The following is a 17,072-nucleotide window of genomic DNA, read 5'->3' on the forward strand; positions in this document are numbered from 1 at the left end:
ATTTTGCCATTTGCATTTTACCAGTTGGTCTCCACGAAATCTCCCGTTTGGGCCATAGGAAAATGGAACATGATAAACATAAAAAAGTAGTAGACGGCACCGAGTCAAAGTAGGTGGAAAAGTGAGCTTTTTTTAATTTCAAGCACGAGACTCGTACGCAAAGTCCATTTGCCGAAAGTGACAAAATACAAAATGCCATTTACACAATAAAACAAGTCTTTATGACACCGAGTCCGGAATATTGTATTTCGTTCGACACGCACACACACCCCATTATCCTCGACACACGCTCCACCTGTGACCATAAACTGACCATAACACGTGTCCACGAGAATACACCCCCGCACCCACACATCCACCAACAAAAACAGTCAACCCCACAGGTATAGACCGGCGTAGGAGAAGGAAACGACTGGGAGAGGAAATTACACCGGGTAGGAGCCGGCACCTTATCCTCGAGCACCAAGTTTTATTTCCCGTACTGGCACCACCCCTCGCTTGTACGTACAAATAAGGGGTGCTGGGAAGAGAGAGATACACGGAGCCGACGACGCGCTCGAGCCGAAATCGATATTTACTCCACGCTAGAAATTACCCACTGTACAGATATACGTATATATATATATATACGCATCTTGGTATACAATGGCATGGTGGTGGTGGTGGTGCCATTGTGCGGGAGTTATATACAGTATCTGCAGTGTTCGCGTCGTTTTGTTCCTCTGAAAGCGGCCGGTTTGGCTTTCGTCTACATTATGCACTGGACTTGACTCGCCGCTGCCGGCCGACTTGATTGAATTTAATTAATCATGCGTGTGTGTACTTACTCGCGAGGGGAGAGGTTGTTTTTTTTATTTTTTTTTTTTTATTTTTTTTTTTTTTTTTCTTACGGTAGCGTCTACAGCTGGCAAATCCGGCTCGTTTTGAAACGGTACGAGTGTTTTGGCACTGATGCCCGTTCTGGGAACCAAGGGGGCGTTTATAGGCTCGAGGTAATTCAAGTTCGATTCGGGCGGAATTGACGTCGTTAGGGAGAAATGCAGGGGGTGAATGGGGAAGTTGTGTAACATCAAAGCTCGTTGTCACGCTATACTTTGTTGGGCTGATGTACTGTGAAGCTTTGAGTGAGCTAACGATGGGTCGTTACTCGATCAGTGTACTAATGGGGAAGCTGGTCCTTTTTTTTAATTTAATTTTTCATGGATCATTTGACAATTTCGATTTGAGTTGGACAAAATGTGATTCAAGGGATTTTTGAATATTTAATTTTAAAGGGTACGTGTCTTTAATACCTCTGAAACTATGGGGCTGACCTTCTCCGATTATCAGAGACGTGTTTGTAAATTTCTATCAAAATCTGATTATTTTGATTTTGTGAGTGAACTCCCCTACAGAAGTCGACAATCAATTTATAAAATATATCAATCCAATACATAAAATACGTCCCAGCTCACGATTACTGCGTTAAAATATTATAATAATAATAATAATGATAATAATAAATCTTTAAAAATCGGTATCAATGATTTTTTTATGAAATTGAAAAAAATCATCATTTACATTTAAAAAACACAAAATGTACACCTTCAAAAGGGTATTTTTTATGCATTTTTTTAAACACAAGCCAAAGATTATTTTTTTTTTAGAGAAGCAATTTTTCATGGTACTCACGATATTGAAGGTAAAAAGTAGTCCTAAGAATTTGATAATGTGTGCCTTTTTTACAAAGATCCAAATTAATTTTAAAGTCTGGAGTACATAATTTTAATACTATTATAGATCGTGAAAACTGTTTATTTTTTACTTTGCCGTAAAAGAAAGCATTTTTGTCGAATCACATTAGATGGAGAGTAAAATTTGACAGTCTAAGTCTTAGTAATCCAAGTTTTGTTGATTCCTGTACCTATTTAATTTTGTTTATTTCTATATTCCATTAAATTTTTTCTCCATCGCTGTACACTTTGCATTTTTCGAATGTACAAAATTTGTGAAGCCTTTTTTCCATTTTTTATTGATACAAAGGTCCTAGTGTAAAATCTTTTTATACAAAAATATTCTTTGTGGAATAACCACATTACCAGCAAACTTGTTAGAAAAAAAAGGATTCTTCATTCCATTAAGCTCAAACCAAATCAACAGCACATCATCAAAGATCATTTAATCTTTTTTTCTCTACCGAAGATACAGTACAACTATTATTTTGAATGATTCGCTACATTATTGTCAAATTAAATATATTCTGTAACCATTTCCAATCAATTCACACTAAATTCAATTTATTGTCCTGATTAAGCAAATAAAATGTGTCTTTGTGACACCAACAGCTGTCCTGCTATATAATCCATTTAATCTTTGACAGCTCGCAACTCATGAAATATTCAACGATTCATGAATTATAACACTCATGGGTCCACCTAGACGAGCCAGCATCGTAAGCCAATAACCTTCCTCGAATTTCAAGTCATTTTTATGTCACCCATGTTCCGGCCCATTAGTCCATCCACGACTCATTCGTCATCATAATTTCCTTTGTCGCTCCATCTCGCGCACATAAAGTGCACATATATAGATCGTCTCGGTCTCGCAATGGCCCCAAAATCAATACCCAACACGTGCGGTGATGGTATATACTGCTCTCAAGTTCAAATCTCACCCTAGCCCTTGCACCCACACGCCTCAAGCTCGGATTTTTTCTCTATTGTTTACGCGTCAGGGGGGTCTCCCCCAATCCTTTTTTCCCTGCCCGTCGAAACACATTAGCGCCTTTTTTCACGTGCGTTGGATGCTGGACCCTGACCCCTAATCTCCACTTTTTCCTCCCTCCGGCGTCTACCCCATCTCTCCTTTTTTTTTTTTTTTTTTTTTTTTATTTCTCCTTCTCGCTCTGTCTCGTCATTATACTCCCTTCCCCCCACAACATTTGGCGCTATTAGAAAGAGGGGAGAGAGACAAGGCAATATACGCGCATGTGAAGAGGAAATTGAGAAATGTCATATACATTGTGCGCGGTAAAGGGTCACTCTTTGTCAGACAATGGGTCGCTCGATGGGCTGCTTTTTCGCTCTCATTGCACTCCAGCGGGGATCGATTTCTATCGCGTTCATCTCGTCTGACTGGAATATTTCTTTTTTTTTGAGATTTCTAGTGAAATAGAATTTTAGTTGTGTATACATATTAAAATTTTAATAGATCAAGTCGATGAAGTGAACAATGCACCACAAGCGCCAACATTACGCGTTAACTGTTCATCGCGAAATTTTCCCGACAAAATTGAAATATTCGTCAGCAGTCATTATCTTCTTTGAGGATAGTAGCAGCGAAGGAATTCAAAGTAAATGGACTCTCAGCCCCTGAGTGAAGCCAAATAAAAGTTGACATCGGGTAACAAAGACACACTCTCACGTGTAATGTTCCACATTCGTCATTCCTTGTCAATAAAGTCCCGAAAATTCGTAATTTCCATAGCATCAAAGATTACCTCCCTGGCCCTTATTTCCAAACCACTGCGTTCGTATAACAAGGGAGCCTTTCTTCGTGTCTGTCTCCCCCCCCCCCCATCTTCCTCTCCGTGCGTATACATAGAGTGTATATTCACCAAAACTCGAGGGGAGCCCGCCAAGAAGACTTATCGATTCGGTGGCCCCGGGAAAACCTGGGAAAGGTCCTGATGCGACACGTTCCCTCCCTCCTTTACGACATTGTTTGCGCGACAGTGTGGCACTCGCGTATAGGGTTTGCGTGCCAAAAACACTCTCTGCCCGGGGCTATAAAAGTACAGCTCGGAGGGCCATCGTCGCTAAGTATTTGTCACGAGCATTATTGCGGCAGTTATGGGATTTACACTTCCGTGGTATGCATTATATACGCGACTGTATATTGAATGGGCCCCTTCTTGATTTGTGGCCGAGTGCATGGTAACGCGGTTGCGACTGATATGAGGTTGTTGGCTTGTAGCTCGAGCAAATACCTAAATGATGATTGGATCTTACGTATATATATTTATATATAGAAGTGTGTTTAGGGCACAATTTGATGGATAAGCTCATTTGTATGGTTTGGAACTCCGATTGTTGCATCAAACAGGACTTTTAAATGAATGACTTTTTAATTTGTTTAAGTTAAAATTTTTTTCACTGTATTTGCTTACGAATACTCAAGTTTGCACTAACATGCTTACTTTTTTGTGTTGCATAATTATCGGAATTGATTCTTTTTTTTTAATTTTTTTTTTTACTGTGTTTCTGTATATAAGTACTCCACTTGTGAATCGCTATTCACCAACCCTTTACATAATAGTCCTCAGCTATATCTTAATATTTCTGCATCTTTATTATTTACACTTTGTCTTTTTACGTATCGAGTTCGGATCCCTTTTCATTCATACGGTTTCGTGTATTTTATCTTTCTTCCTCCAACACTATGTTATGTTATTATCTTAGAGGCGTTGTGTTACATGTGTTCATATTTAAGTATTTGCCTTTTATTATGTTTTGAATCCGAGACTTGGACCCTACATCTGCCTTTCTTCAAGCTCTTGTGTCTCTACCTATTTGGACCCCTTTCCTTTATATTTTCCTTTCTTACACAAGTTTTTTCTTTATGTTTTCTTCTTATTGACATTACAATCGTGACTCCATCTCTAGTGTTTCTCATTCGTTTCCTGCTTTTTTTTTTCATCTCTTAGACTCTTTGTTTATGCATATTTGTACTTGCCATTAAATATATGTATTCCTTAATAAATTTTCTTCCCTTTCCAACAAAATATTAGGCCAATAGCATACTTTGGCACTAAGCATCATTAAATTTTAAAAACTTGAAAAATATTTTTAGGGGATACAAATGTTGCAATTTTCCACAGCTAACACTGCGATTGTCTGTAAATCGTTACTCGTATAAAGAAACGTTGTATGAAAACGAGCCGAAAAATCTGTCCAAAAACAAGATTTTCACACGACTTCATCATTGGTATACGACATCCTACGTGTGATGGGAAGCGAGAGAATTTCGTTGGATTATCCTCCGTGAGCCAATATTATTTCCAAACTTTGCGTCCCTCGTGCGCTCACGTGTGTGGAGATGAAATGGAGGAACACGCATGTACGGACGAAGAAAAAGTAAGAGAAGAGAACAACGCATCCTCTCTACCCTCTAGATTCACTTTAATCTTGTTTTCTCGGGGACTACAATTTCATTCTCGAGTACGACGAAGGAGACTCTCGGAGACGACGATTACTGGACCTCTGCCGGTGCAAATCCTTTCAGGATTTCAATGTTGACTTTCGACGCGCAAAACTCAGAAGTCGTTGGAATCATGGAGCTTAAGGTTTTAGCTGAACTCCCGCTAGTATGGGAGAAGATTCAGAGGATTTCCATATTTGGCTCGAAATTGCTTCACGGAGCGAACCTCCACAACGCGCTGTTGCGTTAATAAGCTCAATAAATTTCTCCTTTTTTTTTCTTTTTTTATTTCCGTGTTATGATGAATTATGATTCGTGAAAAGAATTGAAAAGATCGAGAATCAACGGAAGCACCAAGTTTTCCCCGCTTAAACATATTTGGAAGCAATTTAATGACTTTAGACGTAACACACCATTCGTCGTCATTTCGTTAATAAATCAAGGTGCCATATAGTGGCATCGTACGTAACTCAACCCTTATTTATTTTTTTTTTTTTTAATTAAAACTCGACCGTAAGTCATTAATCTTCGTGACCCTCGAAATGATGATTTACAACTGCGTAACGCAAAGAGGGGGAGCTTTGTGAATATATTACATACGAGTACACGCATACCTTCCGAGCTCCTCGGCTACAGCAACCACTTGTGCTTACATTTAAATTTAAATAAAATACACCGTACCTTAACGATCGACCACTCGAAAGTTTATATCACGAATCGATTAAAGTTCCGCTGAAATTCTGCACGCCCGATGAATTTCCTTGCCAAATGATATTTAAACTTTTAAAATGAAAACTTTGCTTGTTGATGCTGCACTTAGCAGTCGGCATTAACCATACTCCGTCCGATCCAATTAGGATGCAAGCGTATCCTGCTACACAAACGAATGGGTTCAGTGTTATTTAATAAAGTACGAGAGAAAAAGAAAAAAAAATTAGAGTTGTCAAGCACCTCACGTGCAAATTACGTCACTAACCGGCGAGCAATTAGCAAAAACGAAGAGCACGTCATTGTCTCTTCTTGCGCTAGCACCTCGACCTTTGTCACAATAGGAGTGCAATTTCCATGCACGCACTTGAGCGTTTGTAACAATATATACACACACACTTCCCGGGTTACAACGTTATGTTATAAATATACATCGAGCAAACGGCGTCATAGCGCCGCTGGCATTTTGCGGTAAGGATGTGCTCGTGCATCCTAATTTGAATCACCTGCAACTCTGGTGTTATGTTTCGATCAGTCCGATAAAACGCTTGGGACTTTTTTTTTTTTTCAACTTTGCCTATACATCTAAATAAATATGATAGAAAAATAAAAATTAAATTAGTTGACCATTGAAGCATATTCCATATAGAGCTTAGATCCAATAATTTGTGTGTATCGAAGAATTCTATCGGGATGAGCTTAGTATTGTTTCGATGGACACTTATACTTCTGCCTAAACAAGGTAGGTACTGACCAAAACCTTAATCTTCTTCTCCGTAAAGGACTCGATATAGGTTAAAATAAAATAATGTCAATTTTTTTATCATATAATATGTTTTACTGTACATTTTTTAAATATTTTCTGAGCTCACACGTATTATAACACACACATATTCCAATTTATGTGATTGTTGACGTATGGTTTTTTACTCCATACACTAGAGAGTCAGCTTTTCTTCTACCATTCATTACTTGCTATACATAACACTACCAATATTGACAACGTATTGGATACCAAACAGATAAAGGTCATTTCATCGAGAAAAAAAGAAAAAAAAACAAGCCTCCCTTTGAAAAAAACGACGCTACCACCCCTGAAAACAAAAATTCACCCAAAATCCGAGGCGTGCACCTCTCGTGTTGGAACAATCCGCGGCCGCGGCAAGGGTATAAGTATGCGTTTGAAGAAAAAAAAAAAAAAAAAAAAAAAAAAAAGAGAGCACCGTAGATTCCAATTTGTTCGGGTGCATCAACACGCCACTTTGTCCGCTGGTACACACGGAACCGAGAAACACATCATAAAGCTGCATGCAAAGGGGAGGGGGGGAAGAAAAAAGCCCGCGAAAGCTCGAGAGTATACGGTACAGCCAACCGCAAAAAAAACAGCTTGCAACACGCGTGCTGGTTTCCATTTATGAGTATACAAAAGGGAAAGGAGAGAGAGAGGGGGGGGGAGAGAAAAGTGTGCAGCGTCTAAAATTATCATACAAGAAGAAAGGCCAGAGAAGAGGAAGGAAGGAAGGAAGGAAAGAAAACGTGTGCGAGCGAAAGAATAGAGGCTGGGGGGGAGGGGGCACGCGCCTAAATACGTTCACAGCATTATATACCCTTAAACGCAGGCTTGGGCTCGGCTACGACTGGGGGGGTTTCGGTGAAAAGGGCGACGGGGCGGCTGCTTAGCGACGCGTATACGTCCAAAGCTCCGAAAAATCAAATCGATAACCAAAATTCTGTTAATTTTATTCATTCATCTACGATACGCTACATTACTTTTTTCATATACTTATGTAAGTACATGTTTATATTATTTGGTTGTGCTGTTACTGTTACATTTATTCCACTGCTGTAAGTACCACTGTGGCTATGGGCCCTTCAGCTGACAAATCACTATTTTACAATTAATTATATCCTTGTAACGAAACATTTTAATCATAAGTAAAACATGCAATCGCTGATGACATTTTTTTTTTTTTTTTTTTTGTTTGTCTACAAGAACACACATGCGTTTTTTCTTATATATTAAGCGAATTAATAATACTAATTTGGTTGTTGAAGGAAAAAGCCGTTGTTGGTTAACTAAAATTTGTCCATAACATACATTGAGATTCCAACAAGAGATATTCTTCTTTTGAACCCAATAACCCTTACCCTAAAAGTCCTAAAAATTTGGAGAAAAGCTCAAACCACCCCAATCGTCGTACCAAAAAGCAGTATAAGGTACACAATTGAGCACACCATGGTATACCATACATGACACCCTGCTAGGCGTAAGCCACAAAAAAAGCGTTGATCAAAAAGTTTAAATTTTTCAAAGATTCGTACGTATACTTACATGTATGTGGATAACCAAGCCGGGACACGGGGTAACGGCGGAAGGGAGGGGGGGTTGGGGGTATTTCTCGACAGTACACATCTCTTCTCCACATCTCGCTTACACTTACTTTCGCGACCATAAAATGCACACGCACGCACACGAGGGGATGCCTTCCCTACGGCCGAACGTAACGCAAACAGGGCACGAAGGGAGGGACGCATCAATTTTCATCCCCCTCGCGTATGAGGGTAGATATACCGCGCACGCATCTAAAAGCTGCCTCTGTGTACGCCTCGCCCACGTCCAAGGCTATACGTGTATACACATATATGTACGCAAAGAGATAGTCCCGGGGTTTTTTCATTAGAGAGCCGGTATAGTTCCTTCTTTGCTACGGCGCACCACCCCCGCGTGGTCCTCCACTATGTGGGACGTAATTCGCAAGAAAGGCTGCAAAAACTGCCACCGCCATCGCCGACACAATACGTGGGTGCACAGCAGTGGTCCAAGAGCGTCCCGTGTTTTGTCGTATCTCTTTTTTTTCTGCTCTTTAAGAGACCGATGCGTGTGTAGCCGCGAGGGGTTTGTCTTTTAAGGGGGGGGGGGTTGATTTTGCGTGCTTGGTAAACGCTGCTGGAGATGTGTTTTTGACACCCCGTGAAGAGGATACGTATACGTGGCATGTGATGCCATGCTGATGCTGTGCGCACGCAAACGAGTGTCTTTGAGTTAACTCTGCTGATTGTAAGGTTATTTCATTTACACGTACACTGTGTGATCTTGACGAATTTTATCGAGAGGCTTGTGTGTCTATACTATGGTGTATAAAAATATTTATATGATAATTGAAAATTGATAAATATCCGGTTCAGTGCATTTTGCTGTGAGAATTTGTAGATTTTTCGCTGGGGAGAAAGGACATTTCTTCCTTTTTTTTTATTGTTTGATTTTAGTTGCAGACCGATATTTTTCCCGAATCACTTTTCATCACCAATGCTATAATAAAACGTTTTAAGAAAACTTTGTTTACAGCCAATGCAAACCTTATCCTGTCAGGAAGCACGCCACATTTTATTTATTCATTTATTGTATGTTCGTAGATTTTTTTGTAACCCTGAAAACCCATAAAATCACTTTGTCCAGAATCTTTGTTCAGTGAATGTGTCGCAAAATCAATATTTTACAAATTTTTGTTGTATTTCTGTGTGAAGTTATTTTTAACTATCACGTATCTATGTAATAAAATAAAACTGTAGAATTAATGCCAAAAAATCCGCAACGTGTCTTTATAAGCCAAAAATTCCGGACACGCATCTCTCTATTTCGTACGTATACATTTCAGCAAAAAAAAACCTCACCTTCGACAGTTATCTTAAAGATGCATTTGTTAATAAAATATACAAACGAGCACTGCGTCAAGATTTTTGCACTGCAGTGTGCAGCCTAGATAGAAAAATAAGAAGAAAAAGACGACGCTGCGACCAAGGCCAAAGATGAGGCTGTAGACCCTTCACACACGTGCTCTGGCACTCGAGCGCCAAGCAAGGGTGTCTAATTGAGTGGCATTTATATTTCAAAGCGTTTTTTAGCCTCCTTTCCTTTTTTCAACTCCCTCTCTGGGCTAAAGGAATTTTCGCCGAGTAATCTCTAATTTAAAGCGTCAGGAGGGGACGCGCTACTCCTTTTTTTTTTTAGCCCCTCGTGCACGTGGCTGATAAGAAAACTATTAAACATTTCAGATCCTGCCTTCGGGTTTCGGAAAAATTTACACTTTGGAGAGCACGAGCTGTACTGTATTTACATTACATTACATTTGCAAACTTTTTTTAATAAAATGTTTAGATATGAATTGTGCTTTTATCGATGAATCATACTTTGAAATTGATTTCAAACAACCAATATTTCTAGTTTTCGCGAATTAAGATATTAAGTGAACAACGTCATCAACCATTCATATTCCAAAAATTGCTTAGTATAAGCATAAATAAAATAAATCGTCATAAAAAAAAAATTTACTTCTAAAAACTGGGCAAACGAGGCTTAAAAAATTGTTTCCATCGATCTCAAATCGACCGCAAGTTGTTAACATTTCCCGTCACTTCCATGCAGGCACTACTTACTTACAACGTGGAATCAATCATCAAACGCACCCTTTTGCCGCAAGAAAAAAAAAAAAAAAAAAAAGACCACCCAAAAGATCAAACAACACGTCTTCTCCATTAACCTAAAAACTGTTTTTCAATGTGTACGTGAGTAATAGGCATCGGCCCGACGGAACGATTTCACCTTCGGCGATCGAACATCGGAAGTATCCATCGCCTTCATTGTACTTATATACCATCCCATCACTTACCACTTTGTCACAATATGTTCTTCTCATGTGTGAATTAATATATGTGGTAACTAGTGTGGACCACGTACGCCTTACAAAGCTTTGAACTCGAACAATTTTAATTAGCAAAGCGACAGGTTAAGTACTTGTAATATTATACATTCGATTTCCGCTTCCCCAAGGTGTACCCATTTGAACCAACTGTCAGAAAGGGAAACTGAATTCAACGGTTTGGTAAACGTGTATTACATTATTTATAAACACATTAAACACATGAAATTTACATTTTACGCGTTCACGCTTTACGGATTATTCAATATTGAATTTATGTTTATTGTTTGTATAAATTGATGTGTATGTTACCCGTCGACGTGCGCTTATACACACATAAACAGATATGAGTGTGTATACATACAACACACCCACCGCTACCGATAACCAATGTGAATGCCGCTTCTGCGTGACTTGACTGTCAAGACGATATCATGTGCCTCTCGCTATTTTTGTATACTATTATTGGCATACACTTACTCGAGCTCTTTCCTCTTTTTTCTTTAAGCGTCAATATTGTTTGCTCTTTAGACCTTTTTTTTTTTTCTTTTTTTTCTTTCCTTACGATGTAAAAACTTTGAGAGATATATTCTCGATGCATTTCATGCAAGTCGTTTTACCGAGTTTTCGCGAATCAATATACTTTCTCAGTACATTATATAGTATACGACAGAATCAGAAGTCTGATAAGTTAGGAATAACTTGTTGGTGTTGGCTCTCGCTGTAATCTGCTTTGGTACAAAGTATTTTTTTTTTTTTTTCTCGTCCTTTCTCATCTGTTTTCTTTTCATTGCGACAATTGAAGCCGAACATTTGATAACTGAAGCTTTATTCTTCGGTCACAAGAGCTGCACTGTTGTTAAAAACTGTTTTTTTAAAAACAAGCGTCAATAAGTTAGGAAAAAACCGTGCAATTGCAAAGGCGCTTTTTATCGAAATAAGTGTATCTGTATAGGTATGTACAACAGAGTACCTGCACAAAAGCGCGAGAAGCTCATTACCTGGGACGCCCGAGGCTCGTCTTTTCACTGGCGAAAATTGTCTGCTCGCTTAGCACGGGTTTTATGTATTCTCTGCTCTGCAAGTGTATTTGCATCAATGGATGACTGTGTTACTTACCGCGCGTTGACACGTCGTTTTTCAAGGATTCGGTTTTGTTCGACCTTTGTATTGAACTCATGTAAAATAACGAAAAAATGCATATGTGGGTATTTTTACGTGACAATGTTATGTAGGTATATAAGGTATACAGACTTCGAGTCGTCTGTCATTGAAAATTGCCTCTTATCTACCAGTTTAGCTACTCGTTGATCAGAGGAATTGCCGTCATGCATCCGAACAAAAAGAACTATGGGAACCAAGTAGATACTTTTATTCCAAAACTGTACCGTTGTTTCAATAGTCACCTCGTAATTGTTAGTCTCTTGCACGGAGTAAATATTGTGTAGAAAAATTAGTCCCTGGTTCGTGACTAAACAATGAAAATGTGTAGTCAACATTTTGCTATTTTTCATAGAATAAACTCTTTTTCAATCTATAGGGTGAACTATTGTAGAATAAAAGCGGCAACAGGAAGCTCCTACTACAAAAAACAAGTTACGAAGAAAATGAAGTTTTACGATCCACGCCCATCAGCAAAGATAGGTCTTGTACCGTTATTGATGATGATGAAATTCAATGGACATGTTTAAATTTAAAGGACACGTTAGGTAATTTTTTTTTTTTTTTTTTTTTTTTTTTTTCAAGCATGTTATAGCAATGTTCATTATCATTCAATAAAAATAAATAAAGTCATGATTAATTTTCTTTTCAAATATTTTACTTGAAAAGGGTGTCAAACCTTGGATGATTTTTTGCCCCACTATATTTATCATAGCTGTGTAAAATTATAAATGACAGGTTAATATCCATTTTCAATATAATTCAATTAATTTAATTTGATATAAATTATTATTTTTTCAACCAAATATTGATTACTTTTTCGGTACATGACCTTTGCTGACGTACAATTCACACACGAATCCTGAACTTTTAGTGTCGCCTCTCAATCGCATTATTCATTACAAGTTTTTAATTTGTCCAAAAAAAAAGGTTGTAACAAATCAACTGGAGACGAATAAAATGCAAGTAAAAAAAAAAAAAAAAAAAAAAAAAAAAGGGAACAACTCCAATATTGCGTGCACATTCGTCGAATCGTCCCCATCACTCGATACCTACAGGCATAATCCCCTGCATCTGCACGGGGCGACCCCCGAGCATCGTAATCAGAGAGACCCTCGCAACGCTGACAAAACATCGCGATGGAGGAAAAAAAAAAAAAAAAAAGAACAATGTACAAAGTCGACTTTGTTGTTCGACCTTGGTTTTGTCACGGAGCCTCGAAAAGCTGGGAAAAGAAAAGAAACGCACCACCACCATGCATCATAATAATACGGGACGACAATCTCTGCAGCAGCTGCCATGAATAAGGATGGAAAATCGGGTGCTCCGTACCAGCTCCACCGCGTATACATGTATACGTAGGTACACGTGTCACACATGCACGGGTTGTTTCTTCTTCTTCTCTTGGTGACGGTCATGTTGTTTCCGCGTCGGTTTTGATGTACACCCAAGTGGAAGAAATAAGGGAGCCCTACTACTTGCTTTGATCGTCCACGACATTGCAGCATCGGAAATATCGGTGATTTATAATGTATGTGGCTGCAACATCATCCACACCACACATGTATATACTATAGGAGAGACGAAACAAAATGTACGTATATACATATTGCGACGACTGCAAGTACACGTACGTGCCTTTATCTTCCAAGACACAGTATCGTACGCGTGCAAGACTTCCCTTTTTGTTCCCTATAATATGGGCTGTAATAACATAATACGATGCTGGAAGGCTTAATACCTTATACACCGAGGAGGAGTCCGATCTGAGATCGTATATATACACGTGTATCTACGTGTTTGTATGACGGTCGCTGCGCCGAAAATTCAATGGCAGCTGCGAGTACAGTTACGTATATTATATAGACGTACTTATACGAGTTAGTAGGTAAAACGTGCTCGTGTGTAATTATAGTACATCATCCACTGCACGAAGTGAACTTTATTTCAAATTTGTATACAACTGTATATACATAGATGTTTAAGCTTCAGCGTGGGTGCAGTGTGTACATCCATGTGGGCATTCAACTGCGAGCAAATATACGGGGATCGTGTTCATATGGGATTAAAAAAAAAAAAAAATGATAAAAATATACCCAACAAGGAAACAAAAAATAATAAACGCTTTACGATTCTTTTCAACTGAACGATCATTCGGCTTTCTCAAGAGCGAAGCTATGATTTTACGGACATGGTTGATTGGAAAAACAATTATTTAATCAATTTTTTTTTTTTTTTTTTTTTTACAACGCGACTATTTAATAGAAATACCTAGTATTTTTCATACCAATCATCTAATTGTCTTAAACGTTGCAACCACTTTGTTACAGCGCGAATTTAATGTATCAACCCGCACATCACAGCCTTCGTTTCGCGTATTAACTTCAGCACTAATCTCAGTCCCGAAACCCACGTCGAATCGATTTTTTTTTTTTCCAATGCAATTTCTTCTCTCGAAATAACTGTAACTACCTATGCTACAGCGAAGGTCCCACAGAGACGGGGAATCACAGGATCTATTAAAAGTTTTCTCCGTCCTTCAAAGCAAACGAAATCGAAGAATCGATTCTCCGGTCAAATTTACCCAGCTCTCGAAGCACCGGCGTCAAAGAAACTCGAAAGCCCGGCGTTAATTAAAAAAAAAAAAAAAAAATGTGCTGGAAAACCTAGATTGTGACTTTATACTTATGAATATGGTAAAGAGCCATTCTAAGCGTAGTGGGCAATTTTTTTTACTACCTATTACCAAAGCTGATGGAATAAAAAAAAGGTATAGATACGTAAGTATCCCCGCAGGAAGTTGTCGTTACAGCTGAAAAGCACAAGCCGACGCAAGGGACTGGAAATGTCAATTACAACTTTTAATTGACGTTCCATACCCGCTGATTACTACAGAGTCTGCTCTACAAAGTTGCAAAAGCACCGAAGCCCTTTTTTTTTTGGCCGGGACATCAAAGGCGCGTTTTTGGATGACCAACCGTGTAATTTCCCCAACGCGGTTTTCCAATGTTTTTACGTTAAAGGGCACAATTAATATGGTGAGTATGACATATACAGGTCACCGTGAGAGCTTTTCAAGTACAACGGAGCATCAAATTATCGGCGAAAAGCACCACTAGAGGCTCTACTGTACACAACTTTGAAACTAAAAAAAAAAAGTGCGAAAGAATAAGTGCATCCTCGCAGGATTACAATACAAAGTTGAATTTCGGCATTAAAAATGCAGTAGACAGCTCCAATATTAAATACAAGACGTATATAAGCAGAGGGAGGGAGATAAACGGTGTCTCGGAGTTTTATCAACTTTCAAGACACGAGTATGTATGGTTTGAGCCGATGGAGCGCCACGGCAGGACAGTAGCGTGCGATCAATGCATGAATGGCCTGATGCCGGGAGTATAAAAGGTACAGCCCCCTCCCCGAGCTGGATACGGGTGCGGGGGACTGCTTGGCTTCCAGAATACACCCTCGACCTTCGGGCCGCCGGCTGTATACCAACACGTGACCCCTTTTTTTTTTTTTTGTAATTGAAAGGTTTTTTTTTTTTTCAACTCGAAGCTGTTGAACTGACAGGGACATGTTTTTCGATTATTGATGGACTCGGGGAGGGTTTGGATTTTCAATAAATTAGATAGTTGATGGAAGGACTTTGGGGCTCGTTGGAGTAGTGTGTGGTACAGATAAAAATGATGGATCGCTTTTTGGGAGGGGCGTGATTTGCTTTAAAAAAGTTTAAAATAATTTACGCACGTGATAAAATAAATTAAATATAATACCTGTTACTGCAAAGTGAATATATAAGGGTCTAAATTTGCGCGTAAATATTAATAAGCTTTGGATAATTTTTTTAATTATTACAATATATTTGTAAATGGCACGATGCTATTGAATTTTGAATAAAAATGGGCCAATTGATGTAACGCGTGCAGATTCATGTATAATGGCAAAAAAGCCAAGTATTTAATTCGTGAGCCTAAATATACTGTGGACATGATTTAAGATAAGTCGGGCTTACCCTTTTAACACCACAGCATACAAACGAAGGTAAAAAGAGTAGAGCTTTTTTAGAATAAACAAAAATGCCAACGAAAAAAAAATAAATAACTATCGTTTCATACACTGCACAAAAGACGCATCTCTTCCAATCGCGGCACAAATTCCAACAACAACAAAACCATCAGGCATACATAGATATATACACCACCCAGTTGAAAAGCCCAATCACGCGCAACACACGTCCACCGTTCAATCGCACTTTCAACGATAAAAACCAGCGGCTCGCAATAGACGCTCGCAAAGAAAAGGAGGGAAAAAAAAACAACAACAACCTCCGACAACAAAACGGATCCCACAACAGCGGCACCCTCCTCTCTCTCTCTCTCTCGCTCTCAATCGAATTAAATGCTAATCGCAAAGCGAGCGAACAAAAAAAAAGAGGGCCCTTTCACGCACCGTACGACCAATTAGCCGAGCGGCCGAGCAAAAAACGAGGAGAATCCCCCGAGGATGTTATACTGAGGATGTACTTGTATCGCAGAAAAAAAAGCTCGCCTCGTGTTCGGTTGGCCAACTCTCGCTTACGTATCAAGAATTTTTCGCCCAATTAAACGAGAGACGCGCCGCAAAACGAGCGAGTAATATGTAGGGAAAAAAAAAAAGCACAACGACCCCCCTATCCGTCTACATTTTTCCGCCTCGATGTATAGGTGTACAAAGATAACAATAATTCCTCTCCAATGGGCGTCTCGTGTGACACAGTCCGATGATAAAAAAAAAAAAAAAAAAAAAAAAAGAGTAAGTACACGATATCTGTGCAAGGTGAGAGAGACTCGCGATGTGAAAGATCAGACACACAACAATCGAGACTCACCGACGGCGTACTTGGTGGTCCTCGTAGTCGTCCACATCTTAGCTGACCGGCTACATGTTTTTTTTTTTTTTTTTTCCTTCCCTACACCACACCGGTGAGTACAAGCAACACCATACCCACCCCGGATATTTCACAACAAACACCTTGTGTCGGATGAGCACTCACACCCACGCACCTATCGCAAAATATTATTCATTGGGGGGGTGAGAGATAACAACAACCTCCCTTACGACACTCGCGTATAAAAAAAAATGACAAATCACCACTAGCAGATCATGTCGTTTGTTCCCCGGAGAATAAAAGCTCCGGAAAAAAGGTGAAAAAAAAAAAATAAAACGACAAACAAGGGAGAAATTGGCAACGTTACGGGGTGGAGAAGCCCGAGGAGCCGACTGGCACGAGCCGCGCGCCGCGGAAGCCGGGAAGCCGGCGCTACGCACGACCAAGAGAGAAAAGAG

General features: G+C 39.3%; 1 protein-coding gene across 1 annotated transcript in view; it reads right to left on the reverse strand.

Annotated features, from left to right (window-relative positions):
- The window catches only part of spg (dedicator of cytokinesis spg), a 113,166-nt gene extending 96,184 nt beyond the window's left edge, over positions 1-16,982 (reverse strand). The window contains exon 1 of the mRNA XM_089591870.1: positions 16,615-16,982. Within this exon, the coding sequence (XP_089447996.1) occupies positions 16,615-16,651 (37 nt within the window). The 5' untranslated portion in view covers positions 16,652-16,982. The remainder of the gene's footprint in view (positions 1-16,614) is intronic.
- Positions 16,983-17,072: the final 90 nt, after the last annotated feature.

Source organism: Copidosoma floridanum, unplaced genomic scaffold (genome assembly GCF_036245765.1).
Source record: "Copidosoma floridanum isolate Cflo_tuat_1 unplaced genomic scaffold, Cflo_Japanese_pri ptg000014l, whole genome shotgun sequence".
NCBI lineage: Eukaryota > Metazoa > Arthropoda > Insecta > Hymenoptera > Encyrtidae > Copidosoma > Copidosoma floridanum.